This window comes from Lemur catta, chromosome 12 (genome assembly GCF_020740605.2).
Source record: "Lemur catta isolate mLemCat1 chromosome 12, mLemCat1.pri, whole genome shotgun sequence".
In the NCBI taxonomy this organism is placed as follows: domain Eukaryota; kingdom Metazoa; phylum Chordata; class Mammalia; order Primates; family Lemuridae; genus Lemur; species Lemur catta.
The window spans coordinates 20,894,819-20,907,736 of record NC_059139.1 but is presented as its reverse complement, the minus strand read 5'-3'; the positions used below and the strand labels follow the sequence as shown (position 1 = coordinate 20,907,736).

At 41.5% G+C, this 12,918-nt stretch overlaps 1 protein-coding gene across 2 annotated transcripts in view; it reads right to left on the bottom strand.

The window, feature by feature from the left end:
- Positions 1–7,423: 7,423 nt before the first annotated feature.
- NPR3 (natriuretic peptide receptor 3) overlaps positions 7,424–12,918 on the bottom strand; it is a 63,695-nt gene continuing 58,200 nt past the window's right edge. The window contains exons 5-8 of one of the 2 annotated variants that reach the window (XM_045565801.1): positions 12,550–12,644; positions 10,411–10,546; positions 8,896–8,983; positions 7,424–7,878 (exon numbers count right to left, since the gene is read on the bottom strand). In XM_045565801.1, coding sequence (XP_045421757.1) covers positions 7,767–7,878; positions 8,896–8,983; positions 10,411–10,546; positions 12,550–12,644 — 431 coding nt within the window. In that variant the 3' untranslated portion in view covers positions 7,424–7,766. The remainder of the gene's footprint in view (positions 7,879–8,895; positions 8,984–10,410; positions 10,547–12,549; positions 12,645–12,918) is intronic. The other variant, XM_045565802.1, reaches the window with a different exon arrangement.

The following is a 12,918-nucleotide window of genomic DNA, read 5'->3' as shown; positions in this document are numbered from 1 at the left end:
TGAGCTAGGCTGATGACACGGCACTCACTCTAGCCCAGGCAACAACATGAGACTCTGTCTCAAAGAAAAAAAAAAATAAAAAAAGATACCAGGTGGCAAGTTCTATTGGGATTCAGTCTTTTGCTGGATGTTTGCTGAAAGCATAAAATACCTTTGACGTTTTTGCTAGGGGTCAGATTTCTTCATGCACAGGTGGTCCTTCTGAAGCATGCCACAGAGCCAGTTGTGAACAGACGTTCTCTGAAAACGAATCCGGAGAAAAGAGACTATTTCATTGAACAGAAATCAGGGAGAAACAGCCCTCAGCTTAAGACAAACGGACCACAGTTTGTTTCAGAGAACAAACCGAAGGCTTTGGTTTTACAGCATAAGTTCCCACCCAGGGTTCCCAATCAGGTCTGTTTATGCAAATGAAGGATTGAAATTTGCTTAGTTCTGATTGGCCGATAGAGCTAAGCTCTGATTGGTTGAGGTAGATGAGCTCTGATTGGTCGTCTTTGTCTATGCTGGGAAATCCCCCACCCGCCAACACCGTTAAGAAGTTGCTATTGTTGAGCCTGGGACAAAATGCCAGCATTCTCCGGGGAGCTCTGGGGCGTAGGGCAGCCGAAGAGGACACATGAGGGTCCTCTGTGTCCTGAGGGAGCGGGTACTGCTCTAACCAGTCACAGCAGCTAAGGGATGAATTCCAGGGGCAGTCCTTAGGGCCCTGTCAGCTGGGGGAGAAGGCAGGAGGCAGAAGGCAGGTATGGCAGGTTTGGCCGGCTGGTCTAGCGTTGGCACCTCCGCTCTGAGGAGGAAGCACAGATTTGAACGAAACTGCTCAGGCCCTCTGAAAGCTTCAGAGACAGTGTGGCCATCACTGTCCCCTTCTGAACCGTTTGGAGGCGGAGGGGAACAGTGTACAGAAAAAGGACCTTTTGTCTCTCATCTCATCCTCCACAAGGTCGAGGCCACTTGTCATCAAGACAAATTGAAAAGAAATTTGGTGTGCATGACTTTCAACAGTAAAGACGCCTCTTGTCTTGAAGTCCCCCAAAATTATGATTTTGTCTCCCTATCCAAGGAAACAGGAGAGTATAATAATAATTCCATTGAATGTTCCATTATGTGCCAGGCAGGATTCTCTCACAGCAGCCCAGTGAGGTTGGGACTAGTATTACCCCTATTTTCACAGAAGGATCAAAGCCAGGCTAGAAATCCCAGGGGTCTGGCTCCAGAGTGTCCTCTATGAAATGGGAATGACAGAAGTGGCACGAGGAGTGAATGGCATGACTAATACCAAGCAAATAGCAAATATCATGCCCTGCTCATCCAATTGCTCCTCTTCCTCCTCTCCACTCCTTAAGAGCTTTAGCAGCTAAAGATCGTCAGGGTTACACAAGGCCTACAAAAGGAATTTTCTTTCTTGGCTCTGGTTTGATGCTAATAGCTGGTTTATTAAATTAATTTTTTAAAAGACATGTGGCCACTGGTACCTCTCACAATAGTTGTTGCTATTTAAGGCAATACCCAAAGCCCATGATTTAAAATTAAGGAAGGGCCCTAAATCAATGGTGTTTGGAGTTACCCACAGTTCCTTTGGGGGACATAGCCCCAGTAGGCAGTCATGAGGCATCTGTGGCCTATCATGGGATGTTGGGTATGCATGAAGTGAAGTTCAGAGGGGATTGGGGAGGTAGAAATGGGTGGAAAGATTCAGTGAGGCCCCGGTCCCAAAGGGGATATGGGAAAGTCACGATGGGAATGTCTGTTTCCTGGTGGAGGTTTCTTGGCTCTACCCTTCATTCCTGCCACGCCCTTCCACAGCATCCTGCTGCAGAATCTCTTCAAACATGGGCACCCAGTGGAGTGGCATTTGTGGTGTTGTCCAGGGACCTCACTGGTGGTAGGAGCAGCAGCAGGACCAGGGGAACATTGCTCCAACCATGCGCTATGTGTTTCTTAGTCTTAAAATAAATCGTGAGTAACTTCTCAGATGGTGCAGAAGCTTTTTACAACCCAGAGGCAACTGGAGATGATGGAGGCTAATTAATCTGCTTAGTATGATGGAACCTGTGGAGACCTTTAGAGTGACAAAATTGACTTAGTATCTCTTTAAAGTGAGCAAGGGACATAATAGTATGACTCAAGGAGGCTGTCTGTAACCATGCAGTGCTCTTAAGCTGTAGAGACTCAAGATGACCGTTATGATTCATGAAGACTTCTTCCCTTACCTGCCATTTCAAGGTTTGCCTCTCATTTTAATAATATATTGTTTTCTTATTTCTGCAGGTCTTTCTTTGCTGGGCAGAAATTTATGAGTTCTTTCAGGGGTTTCATTCAAACATTACAATTCATCAGGTCCACTAATTGATCTTTTACTTAAACTCGTCACAACAGAACAGAAAGTCCTCAAAGAATATGGATATGCACAGTGTATATTAGTTTAATTATAAACAGAAAAAAGTTTCTGTGAGATGTATTTTTTTAATGAGAACACATTGTTATACTGCAAGTATGTGGCATTCTTGCTTAAAAGAAACATTTACAAGAACACATACACATTTATATCCAAACACCAAATGAAGTAGATATTTTAAATGAACAGTTTGCACCAGAAATAAAATATATTATACAAAACAGGAGTTATATCCACAGTTATTAATTCTCATTTTCTACACAAAACAGCAATAAATTAAATCACATTATATGCAGATAGTTCTACTTACATTAGAATAATAAACTGTGTGTAGCTTATGCAGCTCTTTTTATTTTTATACCAGACTCATGGCAGGTTTGTGTTGTTTGGTAGTCCTATATTTAAATTAACAATGAATAATATGGCCCAGAAGACACAGGCCGCAGAATTGATCCTCCAGTGTCTATCCCACATCCTCTTGGTGTCAATTATCCACCACACTTGGGGAACAGAGCTCAGATTCCTAGGACCCAACACAAAGGTGTGCAAATTCACAGCATCTCCAGGCTGTTGAGGGGCACTTCATTGCTGTCTTGTAAGTGAAAAATTAAAATTAAAGATTGTCAGATCTTGGCATTGAATAATAAATAGGACACCCTGTTTCAAAATCTGAATTTCTCTCTTTCTTAGCCTTCTCTGCCCAATCATTATGCACTATGACAGCTTTGTTCTCCTAGCAAATAAAAAATAATTTGGCAGCCTATGTTGTGCTTCACACTTGGTAAGTGGACCCTTTATTCCTTGTGCATAGAAATGTAGGTCTTTAAACATACTAATCAAAGCAATGCAGCATTGTTGCTAAGTCTTGATTCCACTTGTTTAAATCATTCCCCTAGGAATCATCTCACACCTAACACATCAAAGAGCTATATAACATACGGATTTTTACTTGTGAGACTCAGCTCCCACTGAAACCCTTTCATTGTGTTTGAAGTAGCTTAAAACATGAACATTAACAGCATCAGCTGATTTAGAATACTTTGCCTTTGGTATGAATTAACATTAGTGGTTAATGAGAAATTTGAACAAACTCCAATCCAGCACCTTTTGAACGTTATTTTAATCCTGCATTCTAGCTGTGGGGTGCATCTGCAAGAGCCATTTGTGAAATCTGCATTCAGAACACCAAAGCCAGGCTTGTTGGAGTATTTGCACATCGCAGGCTTGAACTGCCCCGAGAGCATGTGTGGTCAAGTTAGAGTAAAGGTTCTGATTAAAAGCCAGCTCCATTCTTAACAACCGGCACTATTTTGTCTTTCTTCCCTCTGAGGAAGTATGGAGGCCAACTCACAAGTTTCTACCTGCATGGGCAAGATGCTGATGCATCTCTGTGCATCTCTGCAGCCATGCTGGACATGCATGGTGGGGGTCAGGAGGAGGAAGGGGTAGTGAAAACAGTGGCAGCCTGCAAAGCTGCCCTCTTCTGTTTCTTTTGGAGGATCAAGCTTCTGATTCTTCTTGCTGGGCATGTCCTAAGCCTCTTGTTGAGTCTGGATGTTGAAGAGGGACTAAATTTTGGTTATTCTTCAGTTCTAAAGACCAACAAAAAGAAAACAGTCCCTCAAACACCACCATCTCATTCTCTCTGCTTCCACACTGCCCCTAGAACATATCCTGTATTTTTACAGAGTTACAGTTTTCTCCACTGAACAAGAAATTCAGCTCATTACCACCTTCCCCATGAAGCCCTGAACCACAGGGTGTAACTAAACAGAACCCATGAAACACGTAGCTGGAAGGGCCTAATTTTGCTTGGCGTTTGTCTTTATGTCTGCATCCACTCAGGATCTAAGTTCTTTGTGTCCCAAGAAACATAGGAATTCCATAAATAGCCAGTGTATACTCACATGCAAAAAGGTAGTGATGCCACTGGAACCTACTTTCTGAATCCCTATCACTGTCCGTATGAGGTCTATGCAATGGCCTTAATGTCACTGTTGACTGCATATCTTATGCCCCCCAAAATAAGCCACAACCAGAAGGAAAATGTTAAGTTTGGGGCAAAGAAGGCACATGTGCCTTGAGTAAATTAATGATTCTAGATGCCTATGAATAAGGAGAAGTGACTGCCTTCCAAAGCAACAGTCTTTGAATTTAAGGGAGAAGAAAAAAGTTGTTCTCTTTCCATACGTTTCTCCTCTCCCTCCATTAAACACAGCTTTGAAATGTAAAGAACTATCTTAAGTCTGTGGAACCATGTCTGTAGTTCCTGAACAGACAAGTTGATGGTTCTTCAGAGAAATGTGATGCTTATAGGGGCTTCCTTGTAGGACCTGTGGTCAGTCTGGGGGGGTGTATGGACTCCATACAGAAAGTTCTTTCCAGATAGACATTATCATCTGGGGAAAGCTTTCATTTTTGAGTTCCTCCTCCCCCACCATGCACTCTCCCCCCAAAAAAATCTAAGAAGACAATGATGACCATAAAAACTGATACTTATTTCTAACACCAAAAAATATATAATCATCTTGACCTGCATCAATGTCAGCTAATGTTTGACCAGATGAGAAAATACTGATAAAGTATCCTTTTTGAAATCTGAACACGCTGGATTTCAGGGTAAAAATTTATAAGATGATTTAAGAATTAAAGCCCTATTTATTTTACTATATGTTCTGTGGCTACTGGCAGGGTATGCATGAGTAATTGTCAAATATATTGCTTAGCAGTCAGGAACTTAAATCCCAAAATATAATCTTCAGAGGTCTTAACCCAGGGTAGCCCTAGGCCAAACACCTACACCTTTAGCCAAGCTTTCCCACCTTTTTGGAGTTCTCAAACTTAATAGAGTTTTGGTAACTCAAAGAAGATTTCAAGGAAAAAAGAATAGACAAAAGACGTGTAAATAAGCAGTCAATTTTAAGAACACTGGAGTTGATTTAAAATTGGTATGGCATCCACATACCAGAAACCTCATGATTTGTTCTGCCATTTTTAAAAGACTAAACTCTCACTTATAAGATCATATCTAGAGATATAATATCAAGTTTATAACTATTCCTCTACCTTAAGTAGAACTAGAAGATATTTGCTCTACAAATGTTAGCATTAATGAGCTGCTATGTAAATTCTAGAAAGATTAGAAATGTTTATACCCAAAGACTGCAACCAGGTAGAGTGTTTTTCCCCTGTAATAAGCACATAGGCTTAAAATGTAAATGTTTCTTACAAGCACAAGATAATAGAAAATGAATATCTCTAACATACATAGAAAACATCATTAAAAAATAAAAATGAGAGAGAAATAAGCTCTTCAATTCAAGTAACTAAGATAGACACAGTCCTTCCAATCTGTTTTCCTTTTGGGAGGCCCAAACTATCCAACATTTTGCTTTCCTAGATTTTACTTCTCAAACTCTCTTCCTAGATTAGAATTTCTGGAGTTTTCCTTTTTTGCCTTCTTTGTTCCATCCTTTTTGGAGTTCAGCACTTTTCCTTTGCATCCAGCATGGAGAAATACAACATAGTTGTTTCAGTTGATCACACTTAATTCTTTTGTCATGCCCTCCCAGCTGCCTGCATCCCATTTTTCAAACAGTCAAACAGTTGAGGGGAAATGAGCCGTGCACAGAAATAATCTGTTCACTTTGACTCAAGTGGGAGCAATAGAGGCAGACTCTTCCTGGGGAGCAAGCACGAGCCAGTGTCTAGGACATGCAGCTTGCACTCACCTGGTCTTTCTGTTACCTATGTGAACTATGACCTCCATCACTACCAAGAATTGCACAAACCCCCATGTTTTCCTCCCTATACATGGCCTTTTATAGATATTAGTATAATTTTTATTAATAAAATGGTTGTTCAAATGCTCAAAGCATTATTGAATAAAGACCCTAGTAACATCATTCCAAGATGGTACACTAATCTTCCCATTCCTCCTTCACTATCTTCTGTACAAATTTTAAATGAAAATGGCAACCTGAGTTGAAACCTATGTGGGGAATACTGGGTGCAAAGTACATACCCAGTAAATACTGAATCAATTTCCTTATATTCAAATTCCTTGTATCCACACCCACCCTACTGTTACATGGTTATTGGTGAGTGACTATAAAGTTCTGTGGAGTTGACAGAAAAGGAATATTTAGATTCCCTCTTTTAACCAAAATCATCACTGTTAATTTTGGTAAATGTCATGTATACAATTTTTTAACTTATCATGTCTGTGCTTAATATCAAGTTCTAACTTTCAATCAAGTTGTTTTTGAGGAAAAAGGGCTGCCTCCCTTTATAAAACTCTGCTTAGTTCTCATAACTTTTCACTCTTGATCTTGAAATTCATCATTTGGCCAGAATTGGAAAGGGTGTTTCCCTAAAAGAACTTGTATTTAAAGCAATTAATATTCCAAACAGTTAAAAACTCATGTATTCCTGAAGAGTTTGTAACCTGAACACATTTCCAGACCTCTGTAATTAAAGCAGCAATCAGTGTTTGGCTATGGCCAAGGGGAAGAGGGAAACAGACAGAAAAAGAGAAGCATATTTCATCATTATTGGTTTGTTGTACACTTTACCCATGCTTTTAAAATATAAGTGAAATTTAATCTTCAAAATGAAAAAATAGACACATTTCCTAATACCAAAATATAAGATTAAGATACTTAAAAATAAAATGTGAGTGCGAAGTAGGGCTTTTTTATACATCAAAAAAGAAACATTTTAGAATTGCTTTTCTTGTGTGCATCCTTCTATCTCACTAATATTTACAACTTTCCAGAGTGGCTTTTATGAGACAACTGAAAGACACAGGGAGGAAATTCTTTTTCGAGCTATGAAATTAGAACCTGAATGTAGACACTGGACAGAGCAACCCTCAACCACAAGTCTGTCCCCCAGCCCTAGAGAGAGTACTGCCGTCATTCCAACCTTGAGATTTTTCATTACATTTTCCTCTTATTGGGTGTTGAATGCTTTCCAAGAATATTCTACTTGTGAAAATGATTTTATTCTAGCTACAAAACATTTCATTGAAGAAAACCACATTTTATACCCTTGTGTGAAATGCCCCCAAAAGCCATCAAGACATGGAGACATTAGATTTTAAAAACATCAATCTAATCATATGCCCTTGAAACAGTGTGAACATTTAACAGAGCGACATTATATCCTTATATTTGTTTGTAATGAGATGAAAGGCCAGGAGGCAGATGATTAATTGTAGTTCCTGAGCTTCTAAAGAAATTTTAAAACGAAATGACTAACTGCTTAAAAGAATGAATTCTTCAAGAACGCCCCTTCTGTTTTCATTGATGTCTTTCATCCCGTCTATCTCCTTAAAGAATCTCAGGCAGGAAAAGGGCTTCCTTTAAGCCACCGAAAAATGAGATCTGATGGAATCTTCCCGTAACTCCCGATGTTTTCCAACGTTACTTTCTTCTTGCTGGTGTCGCCTCTCAATGGTTATTCTGTATTTCTTCCTGGGTAAAGGGAAAGTGAATGTAGTAATAAAACTTGGCTCAAAAACACTATGGTTCCTCTTACAAAGAATGCCCTAAAGGGACATCTGGGTTTGGGTTGATAAATGAGAAGTGACAGAATATGAAACCCTGGTCAGAGATTAAAGAAGTGTGCCCTGAGGCATTATGTCCCTATTCAAGGGGCAAAATTGGCATGCTTTCCAAAATGCCATAGAACAAGCCTTCCCCTTCTTCCCAGGGAGCCTTGGGGGTTCGGTCTTGTCTATTCTGCCACAAAAGTTTCCCTGGCTCCCAGGATATGCCCTAGATAAAGATCAGATTAAGTGTACTGTGACCAAGGGAACAGGAATACAATTGTTCCCACAGAGGGTCACATATTCCCAGAGTTACATTTCCACACAGAAAAAAGAAATCATGCTCTGATGACTTATGAATGAGCCACAAACTCAACCACCAAAGATTACAAAGGAATGGGCCGTCCTGGCGGGGTGGAACAATCACTCAGCACCTTGAACACACGTACATTATTACAGTTTTACAAGCCTTGGGGCTTAACCACGGTGGTAACTAAGCATACGGGTTCTCCAAATACTGGGCACAGATCAGCCTGAGAGCATGGGCTACTCGGAGCTCCCTCCTGCTCTTTAAAGTGAACCCAGGCACCTGTTTCGGAATTGGAAGAAACCTGAGAACAGGGAGATGAGCTTCTCCTTTGTCCTCTCTCCACGTATGCATTTGGTGAGTGATAGACATTCTTGTCAGAATATCTGTAATCAAAGGACAGCAGTGGCTCTCTGTCCCACAGGAGGATGCAAAAGAAACCCATGCCCCCAATACCCAGTATGCTAACTCACTGACCACCAAACCCGGGCTCACACCTAAAGGATGGCTTGGGTCCTTTAACCACCATGCTCCTTGGGCAGAAGAAAGCTGCGGACAGGTCATAAAGAGGAGCATGCAAAAACAAGTGGCAAAGGCAGTGAAGGAGATGGAATTTAACTTTATAAACATCCTCACCTGAAAAAGTAGAAGGCCATCAGCAAACCAGCTCCTAGCAAGGCCCCCACAACAATTCCTGTCACTGCTGATTCTTCTAGGCCACCTGCTTGAAAAAGAAACATAGATGATCAGGGTTCATTCTGAGAAACAGTTAGCAATGCCTCAAGTTTCATTTGTTGGAAGATTCTTGATTTCCCACTTGAGGCAAATTTTCTTTTCTTTTTAAGAAATATTTTTTAGGAAATCCTGCACTTTGGTTCCCCTCCCCCCCAGTGCAACAAAACTTAAGAAGCATTTGAGAAATGGTAGACAACCCCGGTTTCTGGTTACTGCTAAGAGAGTGAGCACCACAGGAATAAAAGCTGAGTGAAGAAGAATTTGAGGAAAACTAGAAACTGAAGATTTCATTTATAGCCACATCCTTTTGAGTCTATAGTCAGAGGAGACAACCAGATGGACCATGACACTGACCCAGCATTTCTTATTTTCACAGAGGGATGGTGACACTTCAAAGTGCTAGAAGATTTGGTGAAAAATTCATTGGGTCAACGTTCTGTTTTTAGGTGTTCTCTCACCAAAGCCAGAGTTTCACATCAAAATGTCCTATATAGCTTTGTGAAAATGGGAACAACAATTTGAAACCATCCAGTTCAGTAGTGTCCCAGTTATATAAAAATGACAAATAGGTAGCTTGTATATAAAGAGTTTAGAATATGGCCTTCAATGCGTAATCCTCAAAACGGCCCTAAGAATTGGGTATATTTCTTTAATTTTACAAGGGTGGGATTTCAAATCCATAACTCTAGAGACTGGGTTCTTAACACATTTCCTCCTTAATTCCTTCCCATAATGATTGCATAGACAGAAACAGCTCACGGTTTGGAAGACAGTGCCAACCATATATGTATTAGTCTAAAATGACCAGTGGCCTGAGAGATCGATCTTCACTTTATTCTCCCTCAGTAGCTTATAAAAGGGTCTCTCTAAAGCTATGATTTCTAACAGTTTTCCTATTTGTGAGCTACTTATAAGAACATCCATTTTCTTCTCTAGTTATGTATGAGGCTGTTCATAAAAACAAATCTCCACTTATTTGCCAATTTGTAAATTTTCAGGTGTTTAAGGGATGTTATCTGTTTGGTTCTGAGGAGCTGGAAGATGACTACAAACTTGGAAAATCAGAATGAGACTTGCTATGAGGGATGACCATATTAATGACATTTTGTAATTGATATTTCAATTTTTCCTAAAAGTGGAAACCTCAAACAACTAAGGGATTATAGTAAGAGATGTAAACATAGGGACAAGCCTTCTACCATTTGGGGAGAGAAGAGTGGAAGAGAAGAATAACCTAGAAGCCTCTAATACAGGCAGGATGCCAGTTTGTGAATTGTTCCATGTGTTTTACCACATCAGAAGAAGGAACGTGAACTTTGAGAACAGGGACTCCTGGAGAACACGTGTGTTTTAAACTTTCATTACACCAAGACTGGAGATGATGACGTAAGTAACAAATTAAGTCTCTAGACTTACATGATTTGCAAGGAGAGCTGTTGGTGTGCTCCACAATTCTGGTTTCATCTATTCTCAGTTTTAAAGGTCCCCAAGGATATTTCACATTCGGTCGCATTTCAAAACGACCTTCTTTTCCGAAGTAATCACCAATAACCTGTATAAAAGCAAAAAAAAAAAAAAACCAAATATATAAACTGAAAAGCCAAAGAAGGCACAAAGCTCACAGCCTTGTACAGCTACTGCCAAAAATGCACAGCCTCATCTCCAATGGGCTGCCTCTGGGCACTCGTCAAGCACGCGGCCTGGGGCGGCTCTCGTGCTGTGCGTGCTGCCTGCAGTGGGGTGTGCTCCGGACTTCGTAAGACAGGATTTGAAGTTGCTTTCAGTGCTCTCACTGTAGCCCCGCACCGCAGGGCAAGTGGTCACGCAGGACCAGAAGGATGTGGGAAGGGTGCACCTGGGGCCTCCCCCACGGAAGGCTCAGTCCTGCCAGCGTCAGCCCTGGGCAGTCTTCAGACACTACTACCTAGTGGAAAGCGAGGATTTTTCCCCTGTGAAAACAACAGTCTCAGAATTCAAGGCTTTTCCCTTGCTCATCATACAGGGCACTGGCCCAGGGCGGGCCACCGCTCAGCCATGTGTAAGGCCCAAGTTACTTTCAGAGACGTGTGAGGGACAGCCGGTGTCCACTGTATACCCAGGTAAAGCATATCACAGGTACCTGGCCTCACACCACCCAATCAGCTTGGTATATAATTATAGAATTAAAGAGTATCTTTTAGGAACTTCCTGTTTCACCCTCTTCCGATTGTCAGACTGTTCCTTCGAGGGTCACACTCTCCTCTCTGATTAATTCTCCATATTTGCACCCCCTCTCCAGGCTGAACTCTATTTCAACTGGCTCCTCGGGCTCCTGGAAAATCATTATTCCTTTAGGGTTCAGTTCCAGGGTCGCCCCTCAGCCTCTGGTTACACCAACTCTTTGATCAGCTCCCCCAGACCTGATGGAGAAGGACCTTCCCACCCAGGTTCTTGAGACTCTTTTTGCTTTCATCTGGGCACAAGCACAGGACTCCTGAGTGGCTCATGACATCTCCTCCCCTCTCTCCTGGCCGAGGCCCAGCAGGCTCTCACAGACCATGTCAGGTCACGGGAGAAAGAATTCCAGATCACCACCAAAATATAGCAATGGCTGGTGGGTCCTGAGCACTTACCAAGTGCTTAACCCACCTTGGCACACTCCCACGACCTCACAAACTATTACTACCCACCCCCACCTTTTCCAGAGGGGGAGCTTGGAATTACAGATGAGACCCAGACCACTCAATGAGCGAAAACTCATTCAGTAAACATGGCAGGGGGACTCCTGCTGCCTTGCCCACACACACACTAGGGCCAGGCATCTGGGTACAGGGAGGAAAACACATGCCAGGCCCCATGAAGGGCTGCCGGAGCAATGGCCCTGGGTGAGGGTGATCAAGGAAACGCTGAAGAAGTAGAATTCTTTGCTGAAACATTGGATATTTGTATAATTTATATATATATATATATTTATAATTTAAAATTTATATAGTACTTTTCTAGGTTTCATTTTATCTGGTCCTCATTAATCATCATGTGAGACTGGCAAGGAAGATATTACAATTTCCATGTTATAATGTTACAGCTGAGGAAACTGAGGCAGAGAGCTCACACTCCCGGTAAGCATAGGAGACTCATCTTTCTGTCCAGGGCACTCTTTTCTCTTCAGGATATTATCCTGAAACTACATCATCTTTTGAAATATTAACATGTGCTGAGTTTGTAACCACCCACAGAAGAAAAAAAGCTCAAATATTAAGGGAGGAAATAACAGTTTCATTTTACCTCTTTTATCTGATGACCCTCTTGCACAGGACTACAATATGATTCTTGGCCACATGAAAGGTAGGATTTTTCTACTTGGAAAAAACATGGAACGATTTCCTGAAGTCTTCTCTAATACCCCTAACAAACGTGAGCTCTCCCTACTTGGAGACACCCAGGCTTTCAACTCATTCTTATTTGGAGGATTTGAAGGCGGCTTTGGGGACAGCTCTTTGGCTACCGGGACAAATATATTCCTCAGAGTCCCACCTAGAAGAAGGAGCACCGGGTGCAGAAGTCTCGTGTGCTCACCTCCTGGGTGCCCGCTTCAGTGTCCGTCATGGCGATCACAGAGAAATCCCCGTAGCGGTCTCCGTTGGCATCTATGGACACCTGTCCGGCAATACCTACAGGGCGAGAGGTGAAGAACCCAACGTTGGTTACTTACAACACCTCTGTCAGCCAACAAAAATAAGAAAATGAATTGATAGGATTTTTTAAACAAACTCATGCCACGGGGAATCTCATCAGACTCTGAGCATTTTTGTTGGCATTTGGAAAGACATTGTAATTTCATCTGGAAATTATGTCTGCATTCCTAAATTCTTAACATTTCTCCATTTGAAAATGAAAAGAAAAAGAAATAAATGATCTTCTTTGGGGAATATGTTTGAAAAAAGA